The sequence below is a fragment of the Herpailurus yagouaroundi genome, unplaced genomic scaffold, assembly GCF_014898765.1.
Source record: "Herpailurus yagouaroundi ecotype Mexico unplaced genomic scaffold, PumYag 210, whole genome shotgun sequence".
Classification (NCBI taxonomy): domain Eukaryota; kingdom Metazoa; phylum Chordata; class Mammalia; order Carnivora; family Felidae; genus Herpailurus; species Herpailurus yagouaroundi.
In genome coordinates, this window is record NW_024412441.1 from 430,825 (window position 1) to 446,962 (window position 16,138).

The 16,138-nt window shown below is 35.7% G+C and overlaps 1 protein-coding gene across 2 annotated transcripts in view; it reads left to right on the forward strand.

Annotated features, from left to right (window-relative positions):
- USP34 (ubiquitin specific peptidase 34) overlaps nucleotides 1–16,138 on the forward strand; it is a 250,839-nt gene that overhangs the window by 184,284 nt on the left and 50,417 nt on the right. Inside the window, exons 42-49 of one of the 2 annotated variants that reach the window (XM_040453637.1) lie at nucleotides 4,037–4,220; nucleotides 4,698–4,861; nucleotides 8,731–8,796; nucleotides 9,674–9,820; nucleotides 9,904–9,960; nucleotides 10,052–10,129; nucleotides 10,523–10,617; nucleotides 13,482–13,654. In XM_040453637.1, coding sequence (XP_040309571.1) covers nucleotides 4,037–4,220; nucleotides 4,698–4,861; nucleotides 8,731–8,796; nucleotides 9,674–9,820; nucleotides 9,904–9,960; nucleotides 10,052–10,129; nucleotides 10,523–10,617; nucleotides 13,482–13,654 — 964 coding nt within the window. The remainder of the gene's footprint in view (nucleotides 1–4,036; nucleotides 4,221–4,697; nucleotides 4,862–8,730; nucleotides 8,797–9,673; nucleotides 9,821–9,903; nucleotides 9,961–10,051; nucleotides 10,130–10,522; nucleotides 10,618–13,481; nucleotides 13,655–16,138) is intronic. The other variant, XM_040453636.1, reaches the window with a different exon arrangement.

Consider the following 16,138-nt stretch of genomic DNA (forward strand, 5'->3'; position numbering starts at 1 on the left):
AAGTGCACACCTTAACCCCCATCAACTCTAATTTCCAGCGGTTTGTTGAAATAGAAAAAAATATTTATTTCTTATGACCTCATGGTGTTGTCTTAAATTTTTTCTGTGTTTAATTATTATTAACATTACATTAATTTGGACATGGGCAATCAGAGCAACATAAATATATTTTTTTTCATATACACATAAGACTATTTGTAAAAAATTGTTTTTAGTAACATTTTATAGAAGGAAATTTGTATCTTGATCAACTGTCAAAAGTTCTTCATCTTCTACATTAAAAATAGTTGGTGGTCTATAGCAATAATTTTGTCATACTTTCTTTTAAAATTTTTTTCAGTCTCAAAAATAGAAGCAACTTTATCTTGAAATATTTTATAAAGGCTCTTTTGTATATTGATTAGTAACAACAGAATGGGTTTAGGATATCTCATTTTTTCTCCGAAACTTTCTCTTTTTATTCATAGTGTGTATTCTTTGTTATATCTGGGTTAAAGCTGTTTTAGGATAGTTGTTCTTTTACATGATTTTAGAGATTTCCTTCTCATGAACTTGTGGGGTGGCAAAGCTGATGTTCTCTCTGTGTAAGTCATCCTAGCAGGATATGTAGAATTCTCATAGGGGAGCAGTGAGCCCATTTGGCTCTGTTGGTACTGGCATGTTTTGTTCACTAGCGTCGGAGTTGTTAGGGGGTCTTTGCATTCCACTTCTGATCACCACGTAATATTAGCCTTAAAAAACAAAATTGCCAGGGGTGCTTGTCGGTTAAGTGTCCATCCAGCTTTGGCTCCGGTCATGATCTCATGGCTCATGGGTTCCAGCCCCATGTCAGGCTCTGCTAACAGCTCAGAGCCTGGAGCCTGCTTTGGATTCTGTGTCTACCTCTCTTTCTGCTCCCCCCTCCCCCCCCCACACTCTTTCTGTGTGTCTGTCTGTCTCTCTCTCAAAAATAAATAAAGGTTAAAAAAATTGTTTTTAAAACCTGCCAGTTATTTTAAAATCAGCAAAAATGGGTTTATTTGGGAGTAGCCGAGAATCGCAACCAGAGGCATGCACTCTTCTGCAGAACCATAGGCAAGTCCAAATATACCTCAGATTTTGCCAAGAAGTATGAAACACTAAAATGAAATTTGAGGGGCACCTGGGTGGCTCAGTCAGTTGAGCATCTGACTTAGGCTCAAGTCATGATCTCCCTCTTCCCAAGTTCGAGCCCTGTGTTGGGTTCTGTGCTGACAGCTCAGAACTTGGAACCTTTTTCAGATTCTGTGTCTCCCTCTCTGTCTCTGCCCCTGTCCTGCTCATGCTCTATCTCTCTCTCTCAAAATTCAGTAAACATTAAAAAAAAATTTTAATGAAATTTGATTGAAAATGACTGTGTTAACAAGAATGAGCCTTTTAAAATTAATTTATATAGTTATAGGTGGATATTATTTGATAAGGGAGAATGTGTATTCATTAATTCTCCTCCTACTTTATATTTTTATAAACATAAATTCTGGGAAACTTTATTTACATAATGGAAATTTAAGCCTTGTTTATATGTTTACAGTGAGAATGGAAGTTTTGGTTTTTATTCATTTTTTTTAAATGTTAATTTTTTATTTTGATAGATTGAGTGGGGGAGGGACAGGGAGAAAATCCCAAGCATGCTCCATGCTCTCAGCACAGAGACCCATGTGGAGCTTGATTTCACAAACCATAAGATCATGACCTGAGCTGAATTAAGAGTTGTATGCTTAACCAACTAAGACGCCTAGGCACCCCAGAAATTTTATTTTAACAATGTTATTTAATCTTTGAATTTCTTCTGAAGTACATGTTAAAAATCACACTGTGATCTATTATCAGAAACTATTTTTAGTATTCTCTCAGCAATTTGAGGTTCTTCTTTCTGTGAAATACATCAAAATGGTCTTACCATTATTTATCAAATGGGCATATATATAGGTTACTTTTTCACATAGAGACACCTGCTTTTCCAGTAAACTCAGAGTAAGGAAAATAAAAATAGTGTTCATTTCATTATGCTTTTACCAGCCTAATATTTCTGATAAAATATTTTTTATCTTATCAAAAGATTTAAATATATTTTATTAAAGCTTTGGAGCTGTAGGTCTTTAATACTCATTCAGTTTCTGGGTTTAAACTGATTAGCAAAGATAGTTCATTTTAAACTAGTTATTAGCCAATTCCACTTCTTTTTGAGTGAATTTGCCTGTTTTTCCAGTTGAAGTAAATGTGTTATCTTGTGTTTCGAAGACAGTCCTCTAACCTCTGAATTCTAATATAGGCAAGATAGTCTTATCAGTCTGTCAGCTGTATGAAGTAGACCCTAGTCACTTTCCATATTTCTTACTTACTTACTTACTTACTTACTTACTTATTTATTTATTTATTTATTTATTTATTTATTTATTTATGAGAGAGGACATGAGTGAATGAGGGGCAGAAAGAGGGAGAGAGAGAGAGAATCCCATGCTGACAGCGTGAAGCCTGATGCGGGGCTCAAACTCACAAACTGTGAGATCATGACCTGAGCTGAAGGTGGATTCTTAACGGACTGAGCCACCCAGGTGCCCCCACATTCCATATTTCTTAGCCAGACATACTTTTCCTTGCAAAGACAGGACTTTGTACTTTCTTTGACAATAGTGAGATGGAAGAGGTGAGATCATTAATGGGAAAATATTTCAGATTGTCCTTTATTTGGTGCCTGTCTCAGAGGCTCCTAGGACACCACCAGATTTAGTGATTTACTGAGGGAATCACTCCAAGGAATCAGCATGTGGTTGTACTCATGGCTAATATTTATTACAGCAAAATAATACAAAATGAAATCAGTGACAGAAAAAGACAGGATTGGGCAACTCTGGTGGAAAACAGCTACATATTTCCAAGAGTCCTGTTTTCTTGGAGTTGCACAGGATGTGCTTAATTTCCCCAGCGATGAGTGTGACAACATGTGAGAGGTTTTGTCTACCGGGGAAGCTGTCTTGAACCTACAAGTCAGGGTTTTAGGCGGGGTGAAGTGGTGGGGATTGTCATTTATAGTACCTGTGTAATCGACCACAGTATCTGAAATTCTAGACTCCCAGGTGAAAAGCAGGTATTCAGTATAAACCAAATACAAAAGGCACAGTGAGCCACTTTTATCACTTAGGAAAAGTTGTATATCAGAGGAGGGAACTATTCACCATTCAAATTTTCACATTACAGCCAGGGGCCACCTTGCAATCCAGCCTTTCTAATGCTAGGAGAGTGTCAGTGTTAACTACAGTACCTCTTTTCTACGCAGTACACCAGGACATTTTATAGCCCAGAACAGTGTACCATAGTAGTATTTGAGGTGTGTGAGAAATAACTTTCTTTGGTAAAGTAGCAAAGAACCAATTAGGAAAACAGGTTGAAAAGGTGACCTGACCCTTTCTTAAGCAGATCAGATTTAGAGAAAAATACATCTAGGATGATAAAACCTTGCACTTCAGTTCACTAGGATAGAAAGTGAGAGCTTGGTGTCTGAAATCCTGACTCTGGCGTCTTTAAACTCTGTGACTCCAAGCAAGGTTTTTGGTCTTCTCTGTTTTTGGTATGGGGGCCTTTGAGTAGTATCTGGCACAATAACTGCTCATTAGGAGAAGTTGCTACTTTTGGTGCTGTTACTGTTATTAGAGTGAAATACAGAGAAACTGAAGGAAATGCAAAGGCAGTCAAGATAGGACATAATGAGTCCTCAACAAAAACTTTTGGTCACTTAATGGAGTGGAAAATAATAGCATTATAGATGGGAATCTAAGAAAGAGCCTATTAGGTATTGAGAGGAAGGAAGAGTAAAGGTGATCCTTACTCATTCTGTTTTCTTTAAGAGGAATGAACATTGGGGAAACTTTTTATATGATGCTGCTCTAAGTTTTTAAACAGCCTTTTAGAAAATTGTAGATTGTCATGTAGTCTAGTTCACTGTAAGTTATTTGTTATATTTGGAATATAATTGAAATGTAATTTTAGATAATATACTTGGTCTTTCTCTTTTTTCCAGGAATTTTTAAGAGATATCTTCAATCTCCTGTTCTTGTTGCCTAGTCTAAAAGACAGACAACAGCCAAAGTGCAAATCACATTCTTCCAGAGCTGCTGCTTATGATTTGTTAGTAGAGATGGTGAAGGGATCTGTTGAAAACTACAGGCTAATACACAACTGGGTTATGGCACAACACATGCAGTGTAAGCATTCTTTTCCTTTTAATCTTTCTAACGTTTGGATGCGGAAAAGAGATTTTGAAGGGCATGTCTTAATCCACTGTTAACACACTTTAACTTTATAAACTGTTGTTTCTAAGATGTTAAAAAAATAACATCGAGTTTTAAAAAACAGGTGTAAAGGACTTTTTGTAGGTATCTGAAATACATAGGGATTTCTTGGTTAAATAATATAGTGCCAAGTAAAATCAGATTTTAACATTCTTTTGGATTTTTAGGGAATGAATGTTTTTATAATTGTTTTTACTAATTTTGTATCTTATTCTTTTATTTGAGTATAGTTGAAACCCAGTGTTACATTAGTTTCAGGTTATATGTAATGTTTTATGTATATTAACTAAAGTGATAGAGAGTAGTGGCCATCATTAAAAGCAGAATACATTATGTTTAATAGTTTGTTTCGGTGGGGGGCGGGGGATCCTTTCCTCCCTTTTTGTTCAGCAGCCCATGCACCTTATAAATGGGACTACTGGCCTCACGAAGATGTTCGTGCTGAGTGTAGATTTGTTGGCCTGACTAACCTCGGAGCTACTTGTTACTTGGCTTCTACTATTCAGCAACTTTATATGATACCTGAGGCCAGACAGGCTGTCTTCACTGCAAAGGTACATTTTTCCTCACTTTCAGAATTAAAAGTATTAAAGAAAAGTTTTAAATTTTGTTAAGAAATCTTGATTATTTCAGTTTAATAAAACATTGAGAAAATAATTTATGAATTAAATGACAGTATTTGATTATATAGCTCGGTAGCTTGTGTATGTCTTAATTATTTTTACAGTTTAATAGAGTACTCCTAACATAGTAGTATAATTTCTTTATTTCTCAAGGGGAAACATAGTTGTAGAATATATATACTCCATGTAGACAATGAACATATTTTCAGTAAAAATAAATACAAATTTTCGTCACATACAAAATAAGCAAAGCCTAAAACAAAGTAGGGGAATATACCAGAATCACTTATTTCTTTTATTTTTATTCCAAAGTAAATTTGCCAGTGGGCCTAGTTTATTTGGGTAAGCGCTGCTTCGTGTTATTTTTCTTAACTTGTTATTTCTGGTTTTCATTTTTTTTATTCTTTTTCATGGACTGTTTTTTAGTTTGCCTTCTGCACTACTTACATAATTTCTTGGCAAATTTACTTTATGCCTGTCCTTGCTTTTTTGTTTTCCTTCATCATGTCATCTTGATGTCCTGATTTATCCTCCCTAAAAAAGTATTGCAATTCTTTATGTACCTTCATTGAATCCTTAATATGTTTTTTTTTAAATATTTATGTAGTGTTTTGATGGGAAGGACTCTTTTTCTTTTTTAATTTTGTTTTAATCTTTATTTTTGAGAGAGAAAGAGTCTGAATGGGGGAAGGGCAAGGAGAGGGAGACACAAAATCTGAAGCAGGCTCCAGACTGGGAGCTGTCAGCACAGAGACTGATGCGGGGCTCGAACTCACAAACCGTGAGATCATGACCTGAGCTGAAGTCAGAAGCCCAACCCACTGATCCATTCACGCACCCCGAATCCTTAATATGTTTAAGTTCGCTTCAAAGTCTCCAAGTTACAGTATAGTCAGGTGGGTTTTTTTTGCAGGGGATGGGGAGCTTTAGTTATATTAATGCTTTTAAGATTATCATCTGAGACTGATCATGCTTAGAAGTAGTTGAATAACTGACTCATTTAGCATATGGAAATTTTTGTCACAAATTTGTGGCCCCATCTGCTTAATTTTATAGAGCTAGTTATGATCAAAGAGTTTCATGGTCCCATAGTTTCAGTGTTTTGTTTTGTTTTGTTTTTTTCTAGCTGTTAACATGACCATACTTTGCGATTTCTCTTCTTCATATTAATGATCACCGTTTAGCTGTTAGCAGTTTCAGGAATTAATACGTAGCGCCACATAACACTCAGAAGTTCAGATGTGCTAATTGGGAGTAGGTCTCATAAATGGTGTTTTTAGTTAAAAACTAAACTTAGGGGCGCCTGCGTGGCTCAGTCAGTTCGGTGTCTGACTTCATTCAGCTCAGGTCATGATTTCGCCATTCACAGTTCAAGCTCTGCTTTGGGCTCTGTGATGACAACTCAGAGCGTAGAGCCTGTTTCAGATTCTCTGTCTCCCTCTCTTCCTCTGCCCCTCCCCCACTCATGCTGTGTCTGTCTCTCTCTCTCTCAAAAATAAACGTTAAACAAATTTTTTTAAATAAAATAAATAAACTTAGGCTTCTCTCTACATAAACAATTTGGTGGGGGGCAGGGCGAGAAAATGCACACACACGCAGGGGAGGGGCAAAGGAAGAGAGAATCTTAGGCAGGCTCCGTGGATGTGGGTCTCAGTCTCAGACTGTGAGATCATGACCTGAAATCAGGAGTTGGACACTTAAACTGACTGAGCCACCCAAGCACCCTCTATATGAAAAATTCTTAATAGAATTTGACAGGACTTTGGAAACTACTCTAGTCAAATGTTCACTTGATTATTTACATGAAAACATTGTTTTCATTTCCTTATCTGATGTTCACAGAAAGATTAAAGAAAGCTTTACATGTATTTTAGTTGTGGTAAAATATACATCACTAAAATTTACCATGTTAACCATATATAAGTATGCAGTTCTGTGGTAGTTAGTACATTCACTTTGTATTCACCACCATCAGTTTCAGCTATTTTTTCACTTCCCCCAACTAAAACTGTTTCCCGTTCTCCCTTCTCCCAAACCCCTTGCAACTTCTGTTGTACTACTTGTCTCTATGTATTTGACTGTCCTAGGTACCTCATTTAAGTAGAATCATATAATCTTATTAGCATAGTGTCTTCAGGTTTTCATGTGGTAGCATGTATCAGAATTTCCCGATTTTTTAAGGCTGAACAATATTCCATAGTGTGTAAATGCCACATTTTGTTTATCCATTCATCTGTCAGATGCTTTTGGGTTGCTTATATCCTTTGGCTTTTATAATGTTTCCATGAACATGAGTATCCAGATACCTTTTGAGTTCCTGCTTTCACTTCTTTTTTATACATACCCAGAAGTGGAATTGCTGGATCATATGGGAATTCTGTGTTTAATTCTTTGAGGAATCACCCTGCCGCTTTCCCATAGTCACTGTGCCATTTTATATTCCTACCAGCAATGCACAAAGGTGCCAGTTTCTTCACACGCCTTGTTGAAATGTGTTTTCTGTTTTTTTGACAGTAGCCATCCTAATGGGTACAAACATGTATTCCCTTAAGTAGTAATACATATGTAGGGTATATATTTAGAACTTACACGTAATAAAATATTCTTGGTTTTTCTTAGTTTAGAAGAATTCTGTCACTTCTGTTCTTCAGCCAACTAATACTTCACCTCCAGCAATGAAAATATAAATCCAGGTCTTTAGAAATATAAATCCTGGCCATTTTTGTATTTTGAATTTTGAATAATTTGCATGTGTCAGTTCTGTTCCATATTGGAAGATGTTGTTTTGTGTGACTGCTACTCTAATCTCATGGAGTATTAAGCCTCCCATATGCCAGGAATATTACTATTGTTGTTTTGCCAATAATGTTCGTTCCTTTTATTCAATTCCCATTGTACTTCATATCATATAATTTCGTGGTAACTATATGTTGAATAGACTCCTATTGCAGTATCCTTATGTCCTCAGTTTGATTATAAGTTCCAAAATAGCAGAACCACATTACTTAACACTCCCCACAAAATTGACGCAAATAACTAGTGTATACTTCTGGCATGTGGGAGGCTTATTATTCCATGAGACTATCAGAGCTTCTTCAAAATTATGACAGGCAGTTTGTAGTGAGGATAGTACTTCATAGGTTTAGGTTGATTTTAATATTTGGATGAAATATATAGGTTTAGGTTTATTTTAATATTTGGATGAGATAGAGTATAATAAGTGGCTGTAAGACTGGTGTTGAAGACTAAGTCTCTAGTGAATGAGTCTAGTCAAGATACCTGAATCGCAGTTAATGATACTTGAATATATAGAAGATTTTCAAGCATCTTGACCAGTAATTTTTCTACAGTATTAAAGATACACTCTTCTAGAAAAAAAGAAAGATACAACTAGATGATGGTGAGATGTCATGTATTATAATGAATTTTTTAAATGTATGGATTTATTTGTAGAAAACAGGTTTTTTGCACACCTAAGATGTTTTCTGTTTTTGCACAGTCACCAACTTGTGAAATCAGCATTGCACCAAATGAGTGTTCATCTAGAAAGCAATTATTTTTTAAGATCTCTTTATTCCATTTTCTTACAGAATAGTGATGACTATATTTATATAATGAGCAAAATCTTCCAATTTTTAAAATGCTAACTTGCTAAGTAAAGAATAGACTGTATTTTTTCCTACACAAAGCTAAAATAATGAAAACAGATATGGTATTAAACACATTGTAATACTTTACTTACTGGAATGTCTAATTTGCTATCAGTATGTTTTAATAGAGAATTTTCTCTTGATTTCCAGTATTCAGAAGATATGAAGCATAAGACCACTCTTCTGGAGCTTCAAAAAATGTTTACATATTTAATGGTATGTTTGAGAACTATGTATGGAAAACTAATTAGATATAACCTGTATAAGTTGAAAACATTAAATGAAGTTCATTTGTATTGGATTTGCCCCGACTGTATACTCTTATTTTTCAAGTTGAATTTGTCAGTAATTTGTTAAAAGTAACTTTTAACAGTTACATCTTCATTACCTGCATTCTGTTAATTTGTCCTTTGAAAAATTCTTTGTGTCCGGTCCCTTTCCCATCACAGTGTCACATTCACCCCCATAGTTTTCTGATTGATTTCTCTTTATTCCTCTTAATTCCCACTCTCAAAAGTATAAAATGAATCAATCTTTAAAAATTAGCAAATCTTACAGTGTTTATTCTCCTGCTTAAAAGTTTTCAGTGATTTTTTTTTTTTTTATTATAAGCAGAATTGTATTCAGATTCATCAGCAGTGGCACATGTCTTCTGATTTTGCCCCTTCCTTTTAACTTCCTCTCTCCTTTCTTTTTCTTTCTTTCTTTCTTTCTTTCTTTCTTTCTTTCTTTCTTTCTTTCTTTCTTTCTTTCTTTCTTTCTTTCTTTTTTAAAATTTTTGTTCTGTTTTGTTTTTTAGATTTTAGTTTTATTTTTTAAGTATGCTGTACACCCAGTGTGGGGCTTGAACCCAAGCCCTAAGATCGAGAGTCACGTGCTCTTCCAACTGAGCCAGCCAGGTGCCCCTACAACTATTAAACTGAAAATGCCACGAAAATCAAACAACAGTGAAATAGAAGAGCAATTCCTTGTAGATTCACTCCGTTTTGTTGTTGTTTCGTTATTTATGCAGGAACCTTGTGATAATGTTCTTTTTATTTGAGACACAGATTTGTTTGTTTCATGATCTACCCCTCCCCCTTCTCCTTTGCAGGAGAGTGAATGCAAAGCATATAATCCTAGACCCTTTTGTAAAACATACACCATGGACAAGCAGCCTCTGAATACTGGGGAGCAGAAGGATATGACAGAATTTTTTACTGATCTGATTACTAAAATTGAGGAAATGTCTCCAGAACTGGTTAGTACCAGGATACTGAAGTTTCTTTGAAATTTGTACAGATTTGCCCAATTTTAATTACTCACCTTTGTTTGTTTTTAAAGAAAAATACCGTCAAAAGTTTGTTTGGAGGTGTAATTACAAACAATGTTGTGTCCTTGGTAAGTAGTGTACCTGTTCTTCACTTTTTGGAAATCTTATTGTATATTTTAGCTTATTGTAATAAATTACTAATATTTGTTGGTTGACCAGGATTGTGAACACGTTAGTCAGACTGCTGAAGAATTTTATACTGTGAGGTGCCAAGTGGCTGATATGAAGAACATTTATGTGAGTAATGTATATATTGTTTAGACTTTTTCTGCTTTTAATTTCTTATATACAGCAAGTTTATTTTTGTTATCTTGATAGAAGATTAACTTTCATGTTTTCATCTATTTTCTTCTCATTATGCAAATCAAATAAGAATTAGAGATAGGCCAAAAAGCTGATATTTTTTCCCCATTCAAAACCAAAATACTTGCACTTTTGAAAAATTTAGTAAGATTCATGGAGCATCTTGTCATTTTGAGGGAAGACATTTTTTACTAAAATTTAGTGTTTTTTAAAATAGAAAAGTTTGTTTTTCTGTGTGCATTGTGCCCAAATTATAATTATTGCTTTTTGTAATTTTACATACTGTGAACAGTAATATGAAACTTTAAAATCTGCTTTAATACACAGGAATCTCTTGATGAAGTTACTATTAAAGACACTTTAGAAGGTGACAACATGTATACTTGTTCTCATTGTGGGAAGAAAGTACGAGCTGAAAAAAGGTATGATTTTTGAAATGTAACATTTATCATTTTGATACATCATTAAATGGTAGTAAAACACAGACTTGAGTAAATTCATGTTAAACTTTTATGAAAATTATGTGGTTAAGGTTAAGGTTAGCTGCTTGGTGCTCATTCTTACCAGCTTTTCATTCAGTTATTCAAGTATACTTTCAAGCATCCTTAAATTTTTCCAAATTATTTTTGTCCTTTTAATTAATCAAATATTTACCAAGGTCCAGGCCCCTGGCTGGCCCAGTCAGTAGAGGACGTGACTCTTCATCTCCAGATCGTAAGTTTGAGCCCCACATTGGGCATGAAACCTATAAATATTTACCAAGGTCTGATTCCTTTAACCCTTTGCTGTGCAGTCACTAAATCATGATAGTGAGTCTCCTCATGAACTGAAGATGTCTTCCGCTGAATCTCTGAAGTGAGAGACTTTTTTCTTAAGAGCTAGCCATAAGATGGCCAATTTAGGACAGACTTGTTGGCTAAAGATGTTTTGATTCTACAGATGAACTTTGAATGGCAAATAGAAATTGGATTGAGAGAGCATCATATACAGTCAGTTATTAGGAACAAGGGCAGAGAAATAGAAATGACTTTGTACGTACAAGAAGTCCAGGATTAGGCCAGCCTGCCTTGAAGTGGAGGACTTGCATTGACCAATAATAGAAAATATGATTAGAAACATACAATGACATAAAATCGTTAACATCTAGATTTGGGGATTGTTTGCATAATTGGTTGATGCCATTTGAACATGTGCCTGAGAAAGACCGTAACTTCTGCAAAGGACTGACTGTGAGATCTAAGCCAACCTAAAAGTGCAGAGGAAGAAGTGACGGAATTGAAGCCAGGAAAGAAAGAAAATCAGGATAGGACGGTAACCTAGAAATTGGGGCAGAGAATCTCATGAGGAAGGTATTCAATTGACATAGTCCACAAAAAAGGAAAAATGACAGCTGAGTAAAAGCATTGGGTTTTACAAAAGACAGTTTAGTGGTATGTTTTTTTCAGGTTGTAGCAATTAGAAGCAGGGTTGTCAAGTTACATGGTATCTATCAAGTACAGATCATTCATTTTAGAAGTTTGGCAATAAAAAACAAGGAAAATGGAATCTAGAAAGGGCTTTGAGATCAAACAACAGTTTTCTGGATGACATAAATCTGAGCATGTTGGAAGGCAGAGAAAGATTGTAAAGGTAGACATACTTAAATGAAACCACAGGGAGAAGCCAAGCTCATCTGATGAGAATTGGGTTAGGATATGAGTTATAAGACTTAGAATGGGGTCCATTGAAAATTTGTTACTATGGAGGGATATGAGGAATAAATAAAAGATAATTGAGAGGCATTTTCTTTGGAGAATGTCATTTTAGTTGGAATTTTATAAATAAACTTACTGAAAATATATGTCATTCTCAATAACTTCGTGAAACATTCCCTACTTTTGACTAATATTTGCCTGTTTTTCTAAAATAGTGTCTTGTCTCTCAGGCAAAGTTTTACTCAGTCCTTTATATTATTACCATACTTTTGAATGTCTATAATAACCTAGTAAGTGTTCACCAGAAATGGGCTAAGGATCATCTTTTGCTCTATATTTAAACCTTTGTTTTTCTCAGTTTATTCATTCTTTCCTGAATAATTTTACCACCATAACTTTAGTCTCTACTGATATGCTTATGATTCTTAAATCATCTTACCTAATTCAGAATGCTGTGGTGTGTCCTCCCAGCTGTGACTTGTGTGTCTCATAGATTTAGTAGGTCTACAACATAATTCTCCTCTCTTTTTAGTTCCATTTATGTCTTGTATCCTCTGAATCGTGCATGGTTCCACGGTCAACCACAAGTCCTTTAGTGACTCTTAGCTCTCAGGCTAAAGTTCATAGTCTGACAAGGCACACAAGGGCCTTCATCATTTGACTCCTTTATACTTCTGTAACATCATCTTTTGCCAGTTCAAAAAATCCATAATGATGATTTTTAGAGTTCTTACTTCCTCTGCTTATGAAATCCTTTGGTTACCTGATCTCCCTAAATTCCTTTTTTTCCTTAACTAAGTTTCTGATTCAAACAGAAACTCCTTTGATTCAGAATCTTAGAATCCTAAGTATGATGAAGAATTATTCTCCAAAATTCATTATTTTTCATGAATCCAAGCTTTTATATATATATATTTCTTTGTTGTTGTTGTTTAAACTGAAATATTGGTGTTTTATTACTTTTTTAAAAATTTGAACTGGCAATATTTATTATAAGATTTAGGTAACCAATTAACTTGGTGCTGCTGCATTGTTGTAACATCCAGCCGTGTTTATTGAATGCTGTCAGGCAGCATTCTAAAAGTAGTAGGAAATAGGCAGTTTAATCTCCATTTTAGGAATTTCCAAATTAGGAATTAAGCTCAGAGAGGTTAAATAACTTGTTCAGGGTCATATGTCTGGTAAATAAAACAGCCAGACTTTGCAGTTCTAATTTATAAAAAGAAATAGGTCACTTCCTGTTACTTAAGATGGAAGAGAAAACTCTGAACCAGAGACCCTCCCCCCATATCTTTTGAGAATGTATGGTATGATGCCTTTTTATGCTTCAGTAGCACCTTTAATTTCATGGAATTTACTGCAGTGTACTGTAATTTTTAATTTTTCTTACCTAAACACAGGGAAACCCTTTCAAAATGGAAGAAGTCATGTAAGAGGGGGATATATGGTTACAGATACATTTAATAAGAACATGATTTAGAATACTTTTTATTATTTACTCTGAGTTGAATGTTGAAATGTACAGTAAATGATACCAGTTGAAGTACCTTTTGAAAGAGATTTTTAACAGTTGTTTTTTTCATGTCTTTCAGGGCATGTTTTAAGAAATTGCCTCGCATTCTGAGTTTTAATACTATGAGATATACATTTAATATGGTAACAATGATGAAAGAGAAAGTGAACACACACTTTTCCTTCCCATTACGTTTGGATATGACGCCCTATACAGAAGATTTTCTAATGGGGAAGAGTGATAGGAAAGAAGGTAATTTTTTATCTTTCTCTTGCCTATATTTATCGTAAGTCTCCATAACAAGACAGTCGTCATTACAAAGTTGTAACCAACTACATATTTAACAAAATGCAATTAAATTTTAGAAAGGGGAATGTATTGAAGTACAGTGTGGCACATCAGTCATTAGCCAGTAAATATTTAGTATTTACTAGGATTGCGTTCTAAGCACTCCTCTGGGTGTTAGGGACATGGCAGTGAACAAGTAAACATGGTTTCTTACCTCATAGAACTTAAGTCTAGTAGGCACGTCTTACTGAAAAAGAAATTACTGGGATGCCTGGGTGGGTCAGTCGGTTAAGCATCTGACTCTTGGTTTCAGCTCAGGTCATGATCTCCTGGTTCATGGGTTCAAGCCCCTTATTGGGCTCTACGCTGCCATTGTGGAGCCTGCTTGGGATTCTCTCTCTCCTCACCCCTCTCTCGCTGCCCCTCCCCTGCTTGCATGTGTGTGTTTGTTCTCTCTCAAAAAATAAAGTTAAAAGAAATTATAAACAGAATGTGTCATCAGATAGGATGGTGAATGTATCTCATATCTAGCAGAATCAGAGATGGCTTTCACCAAGGTAACGTTGAAGTAGAGACTGAGTAAGGACTAGATTGAGAGGAATGGCTAATCTCTTTAGGTGGGTAGGAGGTGGGGTGGAGTTGATAAGATGGACAAAAGGCAGTGACCAGATCATTTTGTTTGTAGGCCAGGTCTTTTTTTGTTTTTTTTTTAAGTAGAAAAAGCAGAGGCAAGCTGGGGAGAGGGGCAGAGGGAGAGCGAGAGAATCTTCAGCAGGCTCCATGCTCAGCATAGACCCTGATGTGGGGCAATATCCCACAACCCTGGGATTACTACCTCAGCTGAAATCAAGGGTCAGATGTTCAACTGGCTGAGCCACTAGACACCCTAATAATTTTAATCTCTCTCTCTCTGTCTCTCTATTTCTCTCCCTCTCCCTCTCCCCTTCCCTCCCTCCCTCCCTCTTTCCCTCTCTCTCACCCTCTGTCTCTCCCTCTCTCTCTTTTTTTTTAATGTGAAACCTTTGGAACATTTTAAGTAGGGAACTGAGATGACCAGGTGGGTCTGGAAAAGGTTATTCTGACTACAGCAATAGAAATAAATGAATTAGAGGATGATGAAAGGGATGTAGGGAGGCCATTCTGATAAACCACAAGGAAGGTGGTAGCTTGATGAGCAAGTGTACATGGAGAGTTAATAGAATTTGATGATTGAATGAATAAATGAATCTAACAAAGTTACTGAATATCTATCTACTGTGTAACTTATTCTCATAGTGATGGCAGTAGAATGACAATAAAGGGCAAGGTTGGGATACCTGGTTCAGTGTCCAGCTCTTGATTTTGATCTTGGCTCAGGTTATGATCCCAGGGTGGTGGGATTGAGCCCTGTGTCGGGTTCTACACTGAGCGTGGAGCTAGGTTAAGATTCTCTCTCCCTCTCTGTCTCTGTCTCCATCTCCCCCACTCACACTTTGTCTCTCTCAAAAAATAAACATGTAAGTAAGTAAGTAAATAAATAAATAAGTTTTTTGTCCCTTTGAAGCTTACATTTTAGTCTGCTACTAGAGGGAGGGAGAAAAGTCAAGAATGACTCAGGTTTGTGGCTTGATCAGCTAGGTGAATAGTGGGGTCAGTATTTCAAGATCTCAAGAAAAAAGGAATGTGGTCAGAAGTATTGAATGCTAAAGAAAAGGAATAGTTCAGTAAGAACATAACTGAAAACATGTAAAGTCATTGGTTATCTTTATCATAGCATTTTCATTTGGGAATTACAATATAGAGTCAGATTGCAATGAGTTAAAGATGACACTTGGTTCATATCTAGTTACCTCCAAATTATTACTGCTTTTATAAGACCAGTGATTTTCAAACTTAGGTTTATGTGCCTCAAGGAGCACAAACAGGTGAGAGAAAAAAGCAGAGAACTCTTTGTCTTTGCATTCTTTAGATGGAGAAGTTCTGTTTTACATAATAGCGATCTGGCAGTGTTTTCTTTGTATAAAAAGTTCTACCGATTAAAAATTTTAAGGTGTGAAGAAGCCACTGTATTTTACGATTTGAGAAAGAGAACTGTGTTTTTAATCTTTATACTCCATTGCCTGGCACTTGAACATTCAGTAAATGTCTTACCAAATGGTATATGAGAAGCATAGACAATGAGGGTAGGCTGTTCTTTAAGAGAAAAATGTGCTCTTTCTTTGAAGAGAGAAGAGAGATTGGTGACTGTAGCTGTAGAGGAGTATGGAGTTCAGAATTTGAATATGTTTAGGGGTGTTTGGGTGGCTCAATCAGTTAAGCTTCCAACTTCAGCTCAGGTCGAGATCTCGCAGTTTGTGGGTTCTAGCTCCACATTGGACTCTGCGCTAACAAGCTCAGAGCCTAGAGCCTGCTTTGGTTTCTCTGTGTGTGTGTGTGTGTGTGTGTGTGTGTGTGTGTGTGTGTGTGTGT